Source organism: Chrysochloris asiatica, unplaced genomic scaffold (assembly GCF_000296735.1).
Source record: "Chrysochloris asiatica unplaced genomic scaffold, ChrAsi1.0 scaffold00006, whole genome shotgun sequence".
Classification (NCBI taxonomy): Eukaryota; Metazoa; Chordata; class Mammalia; order Afrosoricida; family Chrysochloridae; genus Chrysochloris; species Chrysochloris asiatica.
The window spans coordinates 19,151,881-19,169,203 of record NW_006408524.1 but is presented as its reverse complement, the minus strand read 5'-3'; the positions used below and the strand labels follow the sequence as shown (position 1 = coordinate 19,169,203).

The following is a 17,323-nucleotide window of genomic DNA, read 5'->3' as shown; positions in this document are numbered from 1 at the left end:
ATAAACTAAAAGACTGCCATTACACGAAGAAGATGGAGTCCTGATATGAAGCTGATGGAGTTGTGGTGTGGAACTGCAGGATAAGCAATTAACCACAAGGTCGGTTTGAACCACAAGGCTAGTGGTTCAAACTCACCAGCCATTCCTCAGAAACCATAAACAGGGTCACTATGAGTCACAACCAACTCAACAGCACTTAACAACAACAATAACAACATAAAGAAGAAAACTGAGGCAGGAAAAGAAGAATTCATTCATACTCAGAGCCTTGTGGGAAGTAAAGTAATTTAGAAACCCTTAACCTAATCACTACTCAATCCGTGTCTAACTTGCAACATTCAGAAAAATTATCCCCACGTTGAAAATTATTTTGATACAAACTGAAGGTTTGCTGCAAAAGAGCATAAAATATTATCTGAGCAAGAAAAATCCATATGACAACTGAGTCAGACCAATTTTTTATGGGAAATCAAGCAAAAAAATAAAAACCAGGAAGGGGCATGCATTTCAGAAGCAAATTTGTTTTTGCTCAACTTTAGCAGACATCAGACAATTAATGTTTAAATTAATAGATGGCAGCCATTATGACATCATAATCAAATCAGATAGGAGTCTGTCCCACTGCATGGTTCCTTTCTAATTATGTTCCAGCAGGTGGCTCTGCAAGACTCTCCAACTTTGCTGCATGACTTCTATATCTGACTCATATCTCTGAAATATCTGCTATTAGTATAATCTTTACCATATTCAAAGTATCTCTGAAATATCTGCTATTAGTATAATCTTTACCATATTCATTTACCATATTAAAATAAATAGATGAAATGAACAGACAGGTAAGTAAGAAAACAAGAAATTAAACCAGGAAGTAGGTATTTTCCAGTGCATTCAGCTTCCATTATATTTCAGGATAAAATGACTAGTAAGATGAGAAAATGAAGGTACAAACACAATTTGTATGTGTCAATAGTGTGGCAGTCCTGGTGTGACACTGTAGGATAATGCACTGGACCACAAGGTTGGTGTGAATTGCAGGGTTGGTGGTTCAAACTCACCAGCTGCTCCTTGGAAACCCTATACAGGGTCGCAATGAATTGGAACCAAGTCGATGGCACTTAACAACAACAACAGATTCCAAAGATGACATAAAAGATGAAAGAATGACCTTTCCAGGTCCTAAATATATTGTCTGTGGCATTCCTAAACTTTTAGATTGTTGTCGTGTACCATTAAGTTGGTTCCAATTCATACTGACCCTGTGTAGAGTTTCTGAGAGTGGCTGGTGGGTTTGAGCTGCTAACTTTGCAGTTAGCACATGGTAAGCAGTCTAGTGCTTATCCTACAGCACTACACCAGGAATCAAGCATTGAAGTTCAATTTTGTATCTTTTGCTTTTCACCTCAAAATATGGGAAGGGATATGATCAATGGTGAGCATGGCCAAAGCAAACAGATGAAGGGTTAAGACAAAGCAGAGCCCTCATGATTCAGAAACTGTATTCTTTGTAACTGAGGGCTGGTTCTATACCACAGTAAGTCTTGAAAAAAAGACATGTATTTTTTCAATTAATTTGCCTTCTCAAATAATAATACTGGAGGATTTGGACTAAAAATGATACTAAGATGTTTATTGTCATTGTTAAGTGCCGTCGAATTGGTGCCAACTTATAGTGACCCAGTATAGGCTTTCTGAAGAGCGGCTGGTGAGTCTGATCCACCGACCTTGCGGTTCAAACCAACTTTGAGGTCAAGTGTTTAGCCTATGGTGCCACACCAGGACTCTGTAAGCCCTTAATATAGTTTACTGAAATGCCTGCTTAACCTGTAAAGAGAGAGTAACTGAAAACTTGAAGGCACTTAATAACACCAAAAATATGAATAATAAAGGGAAATATGATTAGGGAAATACAAAAGGAAGTAAATATGAAATTTACAATGAAATATGATCTTCACTTAGAATAGCAGCAAAGATGAAAAAGAATCATGAGAATTCAATCTGACATCCCTATCTGTGCTGTCATTGAGCTGATTCTGCCTCATACCAACCCCACAGCCTTTCCAAGGCTATAAATCTTTACGGAAGTGCCCTGCCACATCTTTCTCCTGTGGAAATATGGGTGGGTTTGCACTGCTGATCTTTGAGTTAGCAGCCCAATGTAAGTATAGGGCAGTCGTTACCCTCAGTATAATACTTCTATTTGGATACCTTCTTGTGAAAAATGTGATAATATTTATCAAGAGTCTTAAAAATTTTAGTACTTTGACACAGGGATTCCATGTCGAGAAATTTACCCTACTTAAGTCATCAGAAATAGACTTTGAGATGCTAAACTTTTATGTTCAAAGCAGTGCAATATACAATTGTCAAGAATTGTGATGGCATATGGCCAGTAATAGAAAAGTAGTTAAGTTATGGTATTCCATAAAATGTAGCCACTGAATCAGCATTTCTAAGAATATTATTATCAGGACAAAATGTTTGACATAGAAGTAGAAAAGCATAATACATGAAAATGTTATACTATGATCCCAATTGAGGGAAAAATATACATATAACTTATAAAACAAATTTAAAAGAATTCTATCACAATTTTAACAACAGTTATATCTGGTTGAAGATATTATGAGTGTTTTTGTTTTTTGTTTTTTTAATATATTTTTCTTTTATTTATAACCTAAAATCAAACCCACTGCCCTTTGGTAGTTTCCAACCCCATAGGGAAGAGTAGAAAAGCTCTATGGGATTTCCAAAGCTGTAAATCTTTAAGGAGGCAGACTGTCACATCTTTCTCCTATGGGAGCAGGTGGTGGGTTGGAATCATCAATCTTTCAGTAACAGCTAAGCATTTAACTTGCTGCACCACCAGCAAGGTTTTTTGTTTTTTGTTTTTTTGTAATCTAAATACATCTGAGTATTATTTCTCTACCAAAAAATAAATGCTACAGGTATATGTGTATTTATTTAGAAATATATCTAATATATTATTGTTATTGTTAACTGTCATCAGGTTAGTTCCAACTCATAGCGACCCATTTCTGATCAGCTAATAGTTAATGTGTGAAACAGGTTTCTTTAATCCCAAATTTTCTGGTTAAAAAAAAAGAGCAATATACAAAACCACCTGGGACATTCAAGTACAAATTGTCCATTAGGGGAAACACAGGCATAAGCTGGTTTTCTTAAACCAATCAACAGCATTACTGGGAAGATGAGAAATTATACGATATTAGCTGTGGGTTGATATTTTTACCCCCAGCTCCTTAATGCTACACTGAAATCTCTAATCTTCTTTTCCAATTTACTTAAATATAAGTACTTGGCCTTAAGGTCAATTTGAATCACAAGGTCAGCGGTTCTAACTCACAAGTCACTCCTCGGAAACCCTATACAGGGTTGCTGAGTCAGACTCACCTAACACCTACCACCATCATTCACTGATCATGTGCAGTCCTGGTGTGGTCGGTTTGAACCAGAAGGTTAGCAGTTCAAAGTCACCAGCTACTGCTTGGAAACCCTAAACGGGGTTGCTACAAGTCAGAACCAACTTGACAGTGCTTACTAACAACAATAACAACCGTGTGCAGTGTTCGCTTTCAGTGCTTTACATACATTGTTTCCATTTTCTGCATCAACTTTGTGATGTGTATTATTATTACCTCCAAAATAGAGCCTCAAAGAACCCACCGAGATTTGCCCAAGCCCATCATAAAAGTGGAGTTCTGCTGCGGTGCTGCAGAAAAATGCACAGGACTGCAAGATTGGTTTGAACCAAAAGGTCAGCAGTTCAAACCCATCAGCCGCTCCTTGGAAACCCTACACATGGTCACTATGAGTCGGGACCAACTCGGTGGCACTTTAACAGCATACTAAAAGCAGTGATCCAATACTCTTTCTCCACTAACCAATATTAATATTGATAACCAAAGCATGCACTCACAGCACATATAATGTAGGCATTGCCCTTTTGCCTATCCCCTTTCTCCTGTTGGTGTGGTTAGGTATATCGAGTTAGTGCTGATGCACAACAACCACATACACAACAGAAAAAACCACTGCCTGCTCCTGTGCCAAACTCACAATTGTTATGTTTGAGTCCGTTGTTGCCACCACTGTGTCAATTCACTTGATTGAGGGTCTTCACCTTTTCCCTGGTTCTCCAAGTACTTAGGATTTCTAAGTACAATACCTCCTTCTGAACTTAATCCCTGCTATCCCCTGACTTCTGGCTGTTTAAGTGCCATCGAGTTGATTCCGACTCACAGCGAACCTGTGAAGCAGCTGGTTGGTTTGGACAGCCGACCTTCGGGTTCAAACTGACCTTGTGACCCAGTGCTTATCCTACAGTGCCGCACCAGTACTTCTGGCTACATGCTGTCAAAAGTCTCAAGCAGCATTAGGGACAAAACCTTTTATGCTTCCAAAAGAGCTTTCAGCATATCTCTGTCATCATACCTAGTGTATTTTTAAATTAACAGAAACTCATTTACCTGTCCTTTTAAAACAGCCAGTTTTTCCCTGAAAAAGAATTCCTCTCATACTTCCCCAGGTGGTAAGTTCCAGAAAATAATTTTAGCAGGCCAGATAATTGCAAACAAATTATTTTGAAGCACCTCTTTAAATTGTGCATTGTCAGGAATTCGATTTTCAAGTTTAATGAGTCTAATTGATTATAAGAGAGTGCTTCTTTTGAGATGATATAGTGGCTGCCAAGGCTGCTTGCAACACCTGCCAGTAGGTAGAATTTAAATGTTTAAAGCATTTGAATAGACTGTCAAAGAATGTACTTAAAGACAGGCTCCCTCCATAGCTCACAATACACAGCTGTCCCTAAGTGATAAGGGTCCAATTATACCTTTAAAAGCACCATCAATATAAGTCTTTGCCCCCATGAAAATGAGCAGCAACTTGGACAGAATTTTGTGGGCAAGTCACATTCATTTGCTTTGTGGGGACCCTCCCACAAAGAAGCAGACCCCTCATATATTGCAGACCAAGAGCGTCAGAGTCTACTCTTCCTTTTCACCTCCATTCTTCTGGTCATTTGTGCGGATAATGGTAGAACAGAAATTTTGAGATAAAATAGTCCTTGCCAGCTAAGGGTTGGTGGCTGTTGATTGATAAGAACATGCTTCTAATAAACTCACATTTTTTTTTTTTTTTTCTTGAAAGAAACTTCATAGTAATGTCTACTGCCCCGGTTCCTCCTACATAAGCTTTGATGATAGGCGTGTCTGCATACAGTGGGCACTCAATGTCACTAGGTGCTGTTGGTTCTGACTCATAACAACCCTATGCACAACAGAATGAAATACTGCCTGGTCTTACACTAGCCACACAATTGTTGTTATGTGTGAGCCAACTGTTGCTGCCAATTTTGTCAACCTTGGGAGTCTTCCACTTCTTCACTGACCGTCCACTTTACCAAGCATGGTGTCCTTTTCTAGGGACTGTCCCCTCCTAACAACATGTTCAAAGTACAAGAGTAGTCTCATTATCATCCTGGCTTCTAAGGAGCATTCTGGCTGTACTTCTTCCAACAAAGATTTGTTTGCTCTTCAGGCAGTCCGTGGTACTTCCAATATTCTTCTCCAACACCATAATTCAAGTGCATCAGTTCTTCTGTCTTCCTTAGTCATTGTCCATCTTTCACATACATATGTTGTTGGTACATGCTGTCAAGTCGGTTTCAACACATGGGTTTCTGAGAAGTAGCTGATGGGTTTGAACTGCTGACTTGTGATTAGCAGTCCAGTTTTTATCCTATAGCGCCACATCCTGCATAGGAGGCGATTGAAATGGCTTGGGTCAGATGCACCTTAGTCTTCAAAGTGACCTCTTTGACCTTTAATGATGTCTTTTGCAGCAGATTTGTCTATTGTCAGACAGATTTCTTGAGTGCTTCTCTCATGAGCATTAATTGTGGGCCCAAGCAAAATGAAGTCTTTGACAACTTCAATCTTTTCTCCATTTATTGTGCTATTTATTAGTCCAGTTGTGAAGGGTTTCATTTTCTTTACATTGAGGTGCAATCTACACCGAAGGCTACAGTCTTGGATTTTTATCAGTAAGCATTTTAAGTCCTTTTAGTTTTAGCAAGCAAGGTTGTATCATCTGCATATCACAGATTGTTAAGGAATCTTCCTCCAATCCTGATGTCACATTATTCTTCACATAATTCATCTTCTCAGACAATTTGCTCAACATACCAATTGGTTAAGTATGGTGAAAGGATACAATCTTGAAGCATGCCTAGCCTGTCTATGTCTAGGCTCTTACCGAGCACAATTAAGGTTCTGGAATACTCATTCTTTACAGTTTTATCTATAGCTTGTTATAGGTAACAGTTGAATGCCTTTGCGTGGTCAATAAAGCACAAGCAAACATTTTCCTGGCCTTCTCTGCTTCTAACTAAGATCCATCTAATGTCACAATGATATCCCTCATTCTACATCCATTTCTGAATCCAGTTCCAATTTCTGGCAGTTCCCTGTCAATGCATTGCTGCAACCTCTTTTGAATTATCTTCAACAATATTTTACTGGCATGCGATACTAATGATATTTTTCAATGATTTCTACATTCCAATGGATCACATTTGTTTGGATTGGGCACAAAAATGAAATCTCTTTTGGCCAGGTAGCTGTCTTCCCAATTTCTTGGCATAGATGAGTGAGGGCCTCTTGGTTGTTGTGGTTGTTAAATGGCTTCTTGATAGATGTTAGCAAAAATGACTGTTGTTGAAGGCTTTAAAGACTTATCCCTAACAAAGCCTTCTGGTATCATTTCCTTTCTCTGAGTGGCCAGATCTCTCCATGTCCACAACTTTCACTAGAATCAGCCCCTTCTGTGTGTATGCTGCCTGTCTCCCTCCCTATACTATAGTATCATCATGTAATACAAAGGGGCTCCAAGAAATTCATGGACAATTCCCTTATTTTTTAATTTCACTTTTCCATGAACTTTCTGAAGTTTCTTCATATGAGCTGACCATTAAGTACATGATCAATTAAACACAAATTCCTGTCTGAACAGCTTCTAAGAAAAACATGATTTCAATCTTTTAATGTTTATAGTACCAACAGTAATGATTTTTCTGGTCTGAATTTTGTTGATGCTTGCTTTAGCGAATTTCTGCTTACGTACACATTATCTCCATCTCAGAAGATTCAATCTGTACTTTGAACAATGACTTATGGGAAATTGTGACCACAAAATAATGATAAACATATAAAATACGAAGAAAGTAAAGCTCCTTAGATCCCAACACAATGGCTATTGGTTGGGCTTCACTTAAGTTAAAGAAGGAACCACTTAACTAAATGAAGGTCTCATAGTGTGCCATGTGACTCAGAATGAGAATGAAAAATATACTCTAGCTGAAACCAGGAAATAATAAACCTCATTCCCTACAGACCCTTCATACTAAGAAAAGAAGTTGAGTCACATAGCACAAAGGGTGCGGTGTCAGGATGCTGGAATTCTGCCCTGATTTTATCATGCACTGAGTGTTAGAAGTGATTAGGATTAAAAGATGCTACAGCCTAGTGTTCAGCACTTTGAATCTACATCCTGGGTAGCTGTACTTTGCTAAATCAGGAATGGTGATTCTTGTAGCTAAGAGTGGGTATTGAGTGGGTATAGACAGGTCTCCTGGGGGATTCTCCTATAGTAAGTTACCTTTGGGCACCTTGGCCCTCCATCTCTCCCGATTGATGTGCACCACTTCGGTCCAAGTGGTTTTAAAACTCTTATAGTCGACAGGGATGACAGAATTGTTGATTGGGGCACTTCCTTCTGACCCAGAGCTCTTAACACCTGACCGCTTTGCATCTGCTGAGCTGATGTTGTTCAAACTAGAGGATGAAAAACATACCAATGAGGGTTAGTGTTTGGAAATTGTATGCCAATAAGCATGCCCAACAGAAAAGTGGTTAGCACTCTTCAAGTTATTGCTGTGAAATTCTTAGGTCTTGAGGTGTGTAATTACCCTTTTCCAGATGTGGCAGGTGGGAAATTTTGTATCTTCAACATGGGAAAAAGAAAACATTTAAGCTTCATGAGCTCTGATAGTCCTCCTATTTTCCCCCTGTTGATCACTCTGCCCTCTTTCCCAATGTGATTAGAATCCCCTCACATGATGCTATATACTTTGAAAACAGTGAATTTGAACTTGGACTTCTGTTTGCTTCTACGGTCTGTGTACCTGCTTCCAAGCTACACACTTTTCCAATTGACTCAGCAAGTCGTTCTTGTTTCCCAGCTCCTTCCGTCTACAGTACTCAGGGTCCCTGCTGATTCTGGCATCCCAAGGTCATGGGAAGTTGGAGAGGAACAGCTTGGAGATTGTGAGAGATCTTGTCATGAGCTGACCTTTCTTTAAATGAACACTACTGTATGCTTGGGGGAGTAGGTGGCTCTGTACTCCCCAAACTACAAGGTTGGTGAATCAAGCCCACCAGTGGTGTCACTGGATCAAAATGAGGCTTTCTGCTCCAAAAAAAGATGTACAGCCTCAGAAATCCTATGTAGGGTTATTATGAGTCTGAACTGACTCAACGGCACTTAACATTTTATGCTTTAAACATGGATAATTTTGCAAATATTGTTGTGAAGTGCGTTGAATTGGTTCCGACTCTTAGCAACCCTGTATAGGGTGTCCAAGGAACAGCTGATGAGCTTGAACTGCAGAGCTTGTGGTTCAAATTGACCGTGCAGTCCAGCACATTAACCTGCAGCGCTTTATTAGAAAGTGTTCTCTCTCTAAGAAATGTGAAGAACCACCTACAACATACTTTCAGGTGGCTAAAGCAGTGACTAGCATGAATGTAAATCCACAGAATGACAACTAAGGCTGCCTAGATAAGCAGAGCATGTTTAAACCCAGTGCTTGAAGAGCTGTAGAGTTGGAGGTCTTGGGCAGGGGCTTCCTTCTCCTTGTCAGCAGCCTTGACTGTGTCCATCCACTGTGAGAATCCCTGGGGTCCCACTGTCCTAAACTTTCTCTTGCTTTACCTTCTTTTTAAGGAGATCGGCAGTTCAAGCTCACCAGCTGCTCCCTGGAAACCCTATACAGGGTTGCCATGGGTCGGAATCGACTCGATGGCACTACACCACCACCACCACAACAAGGAGTTCTGGTAGTGTAGTGCTTACGAGTCAGGCTTCTAACCTCAAGGTCAACAGTTTGAAACTACCAGATGTTCTATGGGAGAAAGATGAGGTTTTCGATTCCCATAAAGATTTATAGCCTCGGAAACCCTATACAGGGTCGCGATGGAAAAACCTCCCCAGCACCCTCTTTCTATTTACTCCTTCTCCTTCTCCATCCTTGTCTTCTTTCTATTTAATCTAGTTGTCTCCTTTTTTTCTTTTTTGACAAACCCCAAAGGAGCTCTGGTAGCACCGTGGTTATGAGTTGGTCTACTAACCCCACCGTCAGCAGTTTGAAACTATCAACTGTTTGCAGGAGAAAGATGAGGCTTTCTGCTCCCGTAAAGGTTTCCAGCCTCAGAAACCCTATGCAAGGTCACTATGAGTCGGAACCAACTCTGCGGCACAGAACCATCACCAGTGTCAAATCCATTGCTGTCAAGTAGACTCCATTCCTAGTGACTCCATGTTTGTCAGAGTAAAACTGTGCGCCACAGTGTTTTCAGTGGCTGTTTTATTGGGGGAGAGGGGGTAGTAGATCATGAAGGCTTTCCTCCCAGGTGGCTCTTGGTGGGCTCAAACTTACAGCCTTTTGATTAGCCGCCGAAGGCATTACCTGTTTCAAACACCCACATAGTAGTACTATTGATAAAGATCAAGTATTTCCTTTCATCTGTGTTAGGTCCTGTTAGGAATGTTTTACATGTATTTAATAATTCATTGACTCCTCCCAGCAACCTCTGAATATTACAAGTTACATTTTCTCAAATGAGGAGATCAAAGCAATGTGTCCAGTTGCTTAGTTAATGAGTGCTAAGGTCAGAAAGCTGAACCTCATCATTCTGACTCCACAGCTTGTACTCTTCATTACCAATCCCCCCTCTATAGAGTGATATTTTGACAGAAGGTGATCTAAAACTTTCATTCTTTTACTGAACCTGGAATTGAAAGTCAGTTCTAGTTCTTGTGGTGATGCTAATAAATATAACTGGCATTGGGAGCAAGGATCTAAGAGTGCCTTGGCACAGAAGGTAAGTGCATGAGGACGGATTTGCCATAAGCCAAGCAATGAAAGGATAGGGCTCCCAGTATCACGCATCTGCCCATTTCAGCCTTGGCAAGCCCATCATTCATCAGCCTGGAGAGTATTCATTAGCACAATTTCAATTCCTCTGAGAAAAGGAAGGAGACAGGCAAGTAAGTGTCTCTTATAAATAGAAGGTTGGGCAGAACATCTTCATGACATAGCACTTCTATCTGAAAAAAAGAAGAATTCTAACTTCACAGACAGACCACCCATGCCCAAGGACATTGAGTTTCCCACTGACCTTGAGCGCCTCTGCCCTGTCGCAGTAGGCTGGGCAGTGTCTTCAATGACCGGATTCACAATCTTCTCAGTCATGTCCGTAAGCACAGTAAAGGTGGGCTCCACAATGAAATCAATGAAGCCTGGAGAGAAATGACAATGCGTGAGAGGAACTGAAGTTCAGCTTGGGCTTTCCCATCTTGTCCCGTGGAAACCGATGAGTCTTTCTTTAAAAGTCACCTGAAGCATGAGGCATTTTTAAGGCAGGGCAACTATTCTGTAGGCTACTAGGATGGTCAGTATATGGCCTTATGCATTGACCAAAACCAGTAAGGCTGTATACCACAAAGAAGATCCCTAGTGTGAAAAATGGACATTAGTTATAACTATTATCAAAATTATAGCAGTTACCAGCTAAAGTCCATTGTTTTTACTAGGTTATCAGTTCTGGTGTGGCACTGTGGGATAAAGCAGTAGACTGCAAGGTCAGCTAAAACACAAGATTGGCAGTTCAAACTTACCAGCCACTCCTTGGAAACCTTATACAGGGTCACTATGAGTCAGAACCAACTCGATGGCATATTAAAAGCAATGATCAATATTGGTTCATCAACTATAACAAATGCGCCACACTAATGCAAGAGGTGGAGTCTTGGTGTGGCGCTGTGGGTTAATGTGCTGGACTGCAAAGTCATTTTGAAACACAATGTCAGTGGTTCAAGCTCACCATTCAATTCTCAGACACCATATACAGGGTCTCTATGGTCAGAACCAATTTGACAGCACTTAACAACAACAACAAAGTTGGAGCCTGGTGTGGTGTTGCAGGATAAGCACTGAACTTCAAATCACAATTGCTGTGGTGCAAACCCACCAGCTGTTTCTTAGAAACCCTATACAGGGTGGCTAGAAGTCTGAACGGATTCCATGGCATTTAACTACAACAACAGTAGCAACAGAAACAATGCGAGCTGTTAATCATAGGAGACACTGTGCTGGGGAGGATGGGAATTATATGAGCTTTCCCTATACTCGCAACTCACATCTTCTATAAACTTAAAACTGCTTTAAAAAATAAAGTCTACATAAGGAGCTTGAGATGAAACCAGGAGAGAATGGGTCTTCTTTAACATATTGCTTTTGGATATCATGAGTTACTTCTATTTTCCAGTATAATTTTCCTTTTACTTTTCAATAAAGAGTTAAAGTGCTTTAAGAATACATAGTCAACACCCACTGTGTAAAAATTAATGTGACAGGGTTGCAAACCAATTCAGTCATGACCAATGAAATGAAACCAGAAGTGATCTGTTTTTAAATTTTGGTGAATAGCATAATAACCAGAATGGAAAAAATTAAGGGTCACAGCCCTGGTATGGGAGTCCTAGTGTGGTGTTGCAGGATAATGTGCTGGACTGCAAGGTCCATTTCAACTGCAAGGTTGGCGGTTCAAACACAGCAGTTGCTCCTTGGAAATCCTTTACAGGGTCACTATGGATCGGAACCAACTCGAAGGCACTTAACAACAACACAACAACAACAAGCCTTGGAATGGGAGACTCGGAAGAGGCATAGTGAGTCCTTTCAGTCCTAATTGGATTATCGGTGAAGCTATGGCAAGTGATGCACATTCAAAATGGCATGCTCAGCGGCCGTATTGGAGCCACGTGCTGCTGTTTCCAACCCTGCTGGCCAGCAAGAGAGTTGTTGCTAAGCAATGCATATGTAGCCCAAAGAGGGAAATTACGTTTGAGTAGGGTTGTGATCCATGATTTTTCCTGTTCTAGTTATTGCTCTGTCATTAAGTGCTGTCGAGTCAGTTCCAATCCATAGTGACCCTGTATAGAGTTTCCGAGGAGCATCTGGTGAGCTTGTACCGTGGACCCTGCAGTTCAAACGTCTTCGCAGTGTGATACATTAACCCACAGCACCACACCAGGACTCCAGATATTGCTCTAGTTCACCCAATTTTTTAAAATTTGGGTCTGTTCTGGTGTCATTTCCTCAGCTATGGTTGAATGGAATCCAAGTTCTGCACAGTGATAGGAGCTATGCAGGTGTCTTCACCTTAGCTTTGCATTCAAAGCCTTGTTATCTCACAGGGCACCTCACTTTTCCGGACCCTTCATCACGTCTCTCTTATCCTTCAACTGCTTTCCATGCTTCTAACCTGACTCAAAGTCCTACCATTAATGTTACATACTACTGGCAAAGGCAGTTTTATAAAACAGGAAATGTTTCTGTCAAGGACTAGATAGTATATCTTTTAAGCTTTGTGGACCACCATATGGTTTTTTTCATAACGACTTAATTCTGTTATAGCATGAAAGAAGCTGTAGACAACATGAAAATACATGAGCCTTGCTGCGCTTCAATAAAACTTTATTTATAAGAACAAGCAGTAGACCGGAATTGGCCCACAGATAATAGTTTTATCAGTTTTCAGTCTTATCTAAAATCCTATAGCTATGACATGTACAAGTGCGCGTCATTTCAATAGTCTAGACAACCTGAAGTTGATTTTCTCTCCAGTCACACTCCTTGCTCTTTGATCTTCTCACCCACTGCTCTTGCAGTACAAAACTATAGCTCACTGACCATGTTGCTTGTTGCTGTTAAGTGCCACTGAGTCGGTCCCGACCCATAGCGACCCAGTACAGGGTTTCCGAGGCTGTAAATCTTTATGGGAGCAGAAAGCCTCATCTTTCTCCCACAGAGCTGCTGATAGTTTCAAACTGCTGACTGTGAGGTTCGCAGCCCGGTTCATAACCACTACGCTGCTTGGTGTTAAATGCTGTTGAGTCGATGCCAACTCATAGTGATCCTGTATAGGGTTTCTAAGACTTTGTAAATCTTTGTGAGAGAAGAAAGTTATATTTGGCTGTTTTTAATTTCCCCACTTTGAATATGTTACTTCTCCTGCTTGAAAGGTCTTTCCAACTATCCCTAATACATACCACCATTTGCCTACACAATGTTAATTCCCTCCTTAGAACTCAACTCAAACATTACCCTTCAACAAGTTTTTTTCTGAATGACCTGAGTTCAATAGACCACACACTCTGTTTTGTCCCCCATTGTACCAAGTACAAAACTCTACTATAGCACTGAAGCAGTCTAATACATTTTGTTTGCATAATACTTTGCCCACCACCCAGTACTGGCTGAAAGGCCTTTAAAGCAGGTAGTATGTCTAATTTGTCTTTGTTTATTTATATTGTTTTTGTTAAGTTCTGTTGAGTCCATTTGGACCCATAGTGACCCTGTATAGGACTTCCAAGAAGTGGCTGGTGAGCTTGAACGACCAACCTTGTGGTTCAAACTGACTTTGCAGTCCAGTGCATTAGCCCATAGCACCATACCAGGACTCCTATGTTGTTTGTATAACATCTATTATATAGCATTTAACATGGCACTGTGGGTTAATGAGCTGGACTGCAAGGTGGGTTTGAGCTGCAAGGTTGGTGGTTCAAACTCTCCAGCCAGCTGATCCTCAGAAACAATGAGATGAAACCAACTCAATGCCACTTAACAACAACAACAACACCCCACAGAGCCTTAATATATTATTATGAACAAACAAGTAACACATTCTAATGAGTATAAAAATCAATAAATCATTGTAGGTTTATTTTGGAATGATTTTCGAGTTTTTAAGGCACAGATTATGGATGACAATTTCTGCATGGCGCAGATATCCCCTCCCATACATAAGGAGTTCTGGTAGCATAGTGGTTACGAATCGGGCTGCTATTCTCAGGGTCAGCAGTTCGAAACTACCAGCTGTTCTGTGGGAGAAAGATGAGGCGTTCTGCTCCCGTAAAGATTTACAGCCTCGGAAACCCTGTGCAGGATCGCTATGAGTCGGAACCGACTCCACGGCACTTAACAACAACAACAACAACCTAATACATATTGGTTATTGGCAGTGCAAAAGTTATCTTTTCTAAACAGAACAATAAAAAGTTGAAAGTAAGAAAGAGAATAAGGAAAGGGAGAAAGAGAGAGAGAAAGAATACTTTCAGAGGAACCATTCCTGGAAGTAAGAGTCCTCCAGAATGTGGGACAGGTTTGGAAACAGGACTCCAAGAAGCATACATGAGAAGAAATGTTCTGTTGACTTCGGTATTGAATGTGGAATGGAAAAGTTGAAGTAGAATGGATTTCCTGCCAATGACACTTGTCACCTTGCAAACTTGAAGTCCCTTTTTCTTTTGGTAGGGGCTGAGGGAGACACTAGAGTGTCAATATCTAATCTTGCCATGAACTAGCTACATTCAGGAGAGTGGCTTCATCAATCCAACCAGCGAAAGCCATGAGCACAGCATGGTGGAATGGAGTCAGGTTTTGAGCCAAGGAATCACTGGGGACAGCTGAACTTACTTCTACAGAATTCTCCCTCTGTTTGATTTTTCTATCCATCTAAAGGGCTGGCAAACACGTACCTACTTGTGACTGAGCGACCATAGTTGACTTTCGATCACACAGAGGAGAAAAAGGAAGCCCCAACTCTGCTTCTCTGTCACCCTGGAAAAACAAGAGGTCATAGTAAATTAGGAACAGTAGGCAGAACCACCCAAATTTTATTTAGGAACTTCAGCTGCCATGTGGCCCACTGGTCTTCAATTTAATTATTTAAATTACATTTCATAATAACTCCTTATGGATACCACACATCAGTGTGAAATACACCAGGAGGCTGAATTCTCTCTGGAGTCCAATCATTCCACCCAATTGCAAAGGCACAGGCTGTTGTAAAGAAAGCCTCATTGGGTAGCAATAGGTCCCCCATGAAAACTAAGAGAAGCAACATGTCTTGTGGTCTAGAGCCAAAATGGGAGTCAGAATTCCTGTGTTTTCTCAAGCTGTCTCCATCAACCTGTGACCCTTGCTAAAGCCAGGTAACTCATTCCAGCTGTGAACAGTGTCTAAGACACAAATTCAAATTGGACTGGTTCAGGTTTGTTCTCCCAGCGCTACCTAGAACTTCACAGAACTGGAGCAAATATTTCTGGGTTCTTAACCATGGGGTTCTTAACCAATCATAATCAAAAATGGATTGAGCAAAACCAGAGCAAATAATCACCTGTGCTTGTCAAGCTAAACAATAAAAAATCATTCTCTATCCAGCATACATTAAAGAAAAACACCTCATCAAAAAGCATCCTTATAATAAGCTAATGCTATGGAAAGTCTAAATAATGAAACTATTGCTATCAAAAGGAGCTATGGTAACATAGTGGTTATGAGTCGGGCTGCTAATCCCAAGGTCAACAGTTTGAAACTAACAGTAGTTCCAAGGAAGAAAGATGAGGCTTTCATCTCCTGTAAAGATTACAGCCTCAGAAAGCCTATACAGGGTCACTTTGAGTTGGAACTGACTCCACAGCACATAACCACCACCATTACCATTGCTGCTGTGTGTCATCAAGTCAGCACCACATGGGACAGAGTAGATCCTCCCATTGGGGTTTCTAGGCTGTAGTATTTATGGGACCACATTGTCAGGTGTTTTTTTTCCCAGAGCTGCTGCATGGGCTCAATATGATTTTTAATTTTAATAAGAGTCAGAAACTCAGTATCACACACAGAAAGGGGGGAAATGTCACCCTGACAGCAATAAAGTTGTACTGACCAATTTTGATTAGAAAGAACTAGCTTTTCTCCTTTCTAGGTGTGTGATCACTGGAAGGTAATTTTCCATCTCTATGACTTTTTAAATGGGGGATAATAACCCCTACCCTCATAGGAGTATGTTGTTGCTATTAAGTGCCATCGGGTCGATTGTGACCCATAGCGACCCTATATAGAGTATCCAAGGAGCAGCTGGTGAGCTTGAACCACTGACCTTGCAGTTCAAATGACTTTGCAGTCTGATGCATTAGCCCACAGTGCCACACAGGACCTCCATATGGTTATACCGAGGAGTAAATAGGAAAATGTAATTAAAGTGTATAGAGTGTTCCAAAACAAAAGTAACTATTACTGCTTCCCAATTGTTGTTGTTTGTTAGTGCTGTTGAGTCAGTTCTGACCCAAAGCGACCCTATACAGGGTTTCCAAGGAGCCACGAGTGAGCTTGAACAGCCAACCTTGCAGTTCAAGGCGACCTGCCGTCCAGCACGTTAGCCCACAGCATCACACCAGGACTCCAATAATTACCACTAATATTAAATGTAGATCACAAAACAGACCAGACTTACTGGTCTCATAGAGACTGGTGGAGCCCCTGAGACTATGATCCTTTGATACCCTTCAAGTCTGGAATTGAACCTAAACCTCAGGGATCAACTTTCTGTCAAACAATGGTGGCGCTAGTGGTGTGCCACTGAGTCGGTTCCAAGGTTCCAACTCATAGCGACCCCGTATAGGGTTTCTGAGACAGTAAATCTTTCCGGGAGCAGAAAGCCTCATCTTTCTCCCTCAGAGCAGCTGGTAGCCAAACAACAGACAGGCCTCTAAAGTGACCAATAACACCCTAGAGGGACATGTCTTCAGAACAATCAACCACTGAACACCAAATGGATGATACTTTCCCAAAAACAAAATTCAGGAGGCAAGAAGGGGTAGAAAAAAAGGACACTGAAAAAGAGGAACCCAGGGAGGAAGTGGAAAGAGTGTTGTTACAATGAGGGGATTGGGTTTGCAACCATTGACACAAAACAAAACGTGTATGACTTTTTGAATAAAAAACTTTCACCCAAGCTACATTAACAAGTTCAAAAATAAGAGTTAAACATAGAATTATACTTATTCCACTCCTAAGTATATACCCTTTAGAACTGAAAGCAGAACACTTTGCACCAATGTTCACCGCAACATGATTCGCAGTAACCAAAAGACAGAAATGGCCTAGATGTCCATCAAG

At 40.8% G+C, this 17,323-nt stretch overlaps 1 protein-coding gene across 3 annotated transcripts in view; it reads right to left on the bottom strand.

The window, feature by feature from the left end:
- The window catches only part of PDE1C (phosphodiesterase 1C, calmodulin-dependent 70kDa), a 646,978-nt gene that overhangs the window by 88,945 nt on the left and 540,710 nt on the right, over positions 1 to 17,323 (bottom strand). For all 3 annotated transcript variants that reach the window (XM_006832152.1, XM_006832153.1, XM_006832154.1), the window contains 3 exons: positions 14,902 to 14,983; positions 10,479 to 10,599; positions 7,678 to 7,853 (listed from right to left, as the gene is read on the bottom strand). In XM_006832152.1, coding sequence (XP_006832215.1) covers positions 7,678 to 7,853; positions 10,479 to 10,599; positions 14,902 to 14,983 — 379 coding nt within the window. The remainder of the gene's footprint in view (positions 1 to 7,677; positions 7,854 to 10,478; positions 10,600 to 14,901; positions 14,984 to 17,323) is intronic.